The sequence below is a fragment of the Penaeus monodon genome, chromosome 22 (genome assembly GCF_015228065.2).
Source record: "Penaeus monodon isolate SGIC_2016 chromosome 22, NSTDA_Pmon_1, whole genome shotgun sequence".
NCBI lineage: Eukaryota > Metazoa > Arthropoda > Malacostraca > Decapoda > Penaeidae > Penaeus > Penaeus monodon.
In genome coordinates this window covers 20246412-20247145 of record NC_051407.1, presented here as the reverse complement: position 1 = coordinate 20247145, position 734 = coordinate 20246412, and the positions used below count along the sequence as shown (strand labels likewise).

The 734-nt window shown below is 34.3% G+C and overlaps 1 protein-coding gene across 1 annotated transcript in view; it reads left to right on the top strand.

Annotated features, from left to right (window-relative positions):
• LOC119587587 (BTB/POZ domain-containing protein 9-like) overlaps positions 1–734 on the top strand; it is a 6521-nt gene that overhangs the window by 942 nt on the left and 4845 nt on the right. The window contains exon 3 of the mRNA XM_037936300.1: positions 292–387. Coding sequence (XP_037792228.1) covers positions 292–387 — 96 coding nt within the window. The remainder of the gene's footprint in view (positions 1–291; positions 388–734) is intronic.

Below are 734 nucleotides of genomic sequence, written 5' to 3'. Positions count from 1 at the left end.
TTTTTTTTATAGAAAACTAGTCGTCTTTTTGGGTGTTTAAATGCCTAAAATATCATATAATATATAATTTTGACTTTCAGTATAGGTCTCATTAATACATTTCATATATTAACACATACAGAGAATTAAAATTGTGACCCCTATTACCGAAGTGACCAACATTGTTGTTGTTATTCATCGCCTAGGATGAAATTATGCAAGAAACAACACAATAAACATCATGAAGTAAACATCCCAATACTAAATATATATGAAAGACCAAAGTAAACTAACGTTCTGTCCTCTGAACAGTTCCTCCAGATCAACCTCAGCTTGTACAATTTGCCTGAAATCTACGACGTGGCTCTACATGTATCTGACCCGCCTCTCATTTCCAAATGCTCCCAGGTAAGCAGACGAGTTACTTTTGCTGTTGATATGAATGGTTACGCTTTTAGTTTTCTACAATGGTGGAGTTAGAGGTTTGGGATTCAGGGGGATTGATCTCACGAGGAGACCTAACATTTTCTTTTTCTTTTTGGTTAAAAATGTATTTACAAAATAAAAACACGCACGCACATACACACACAAGTATATATGTATTCTTATTCAATTATTTCTAATTAATTTTGAATGTTTACTATTTTTTCAGGGGTAATTCGGGGGGAGGGGCTTTAACGGGGGCCCTAGAAGCTGTTAATGATATTCATTACTGATAATTAGTATCTTATCATATATACCTCTTGGGGATTTCC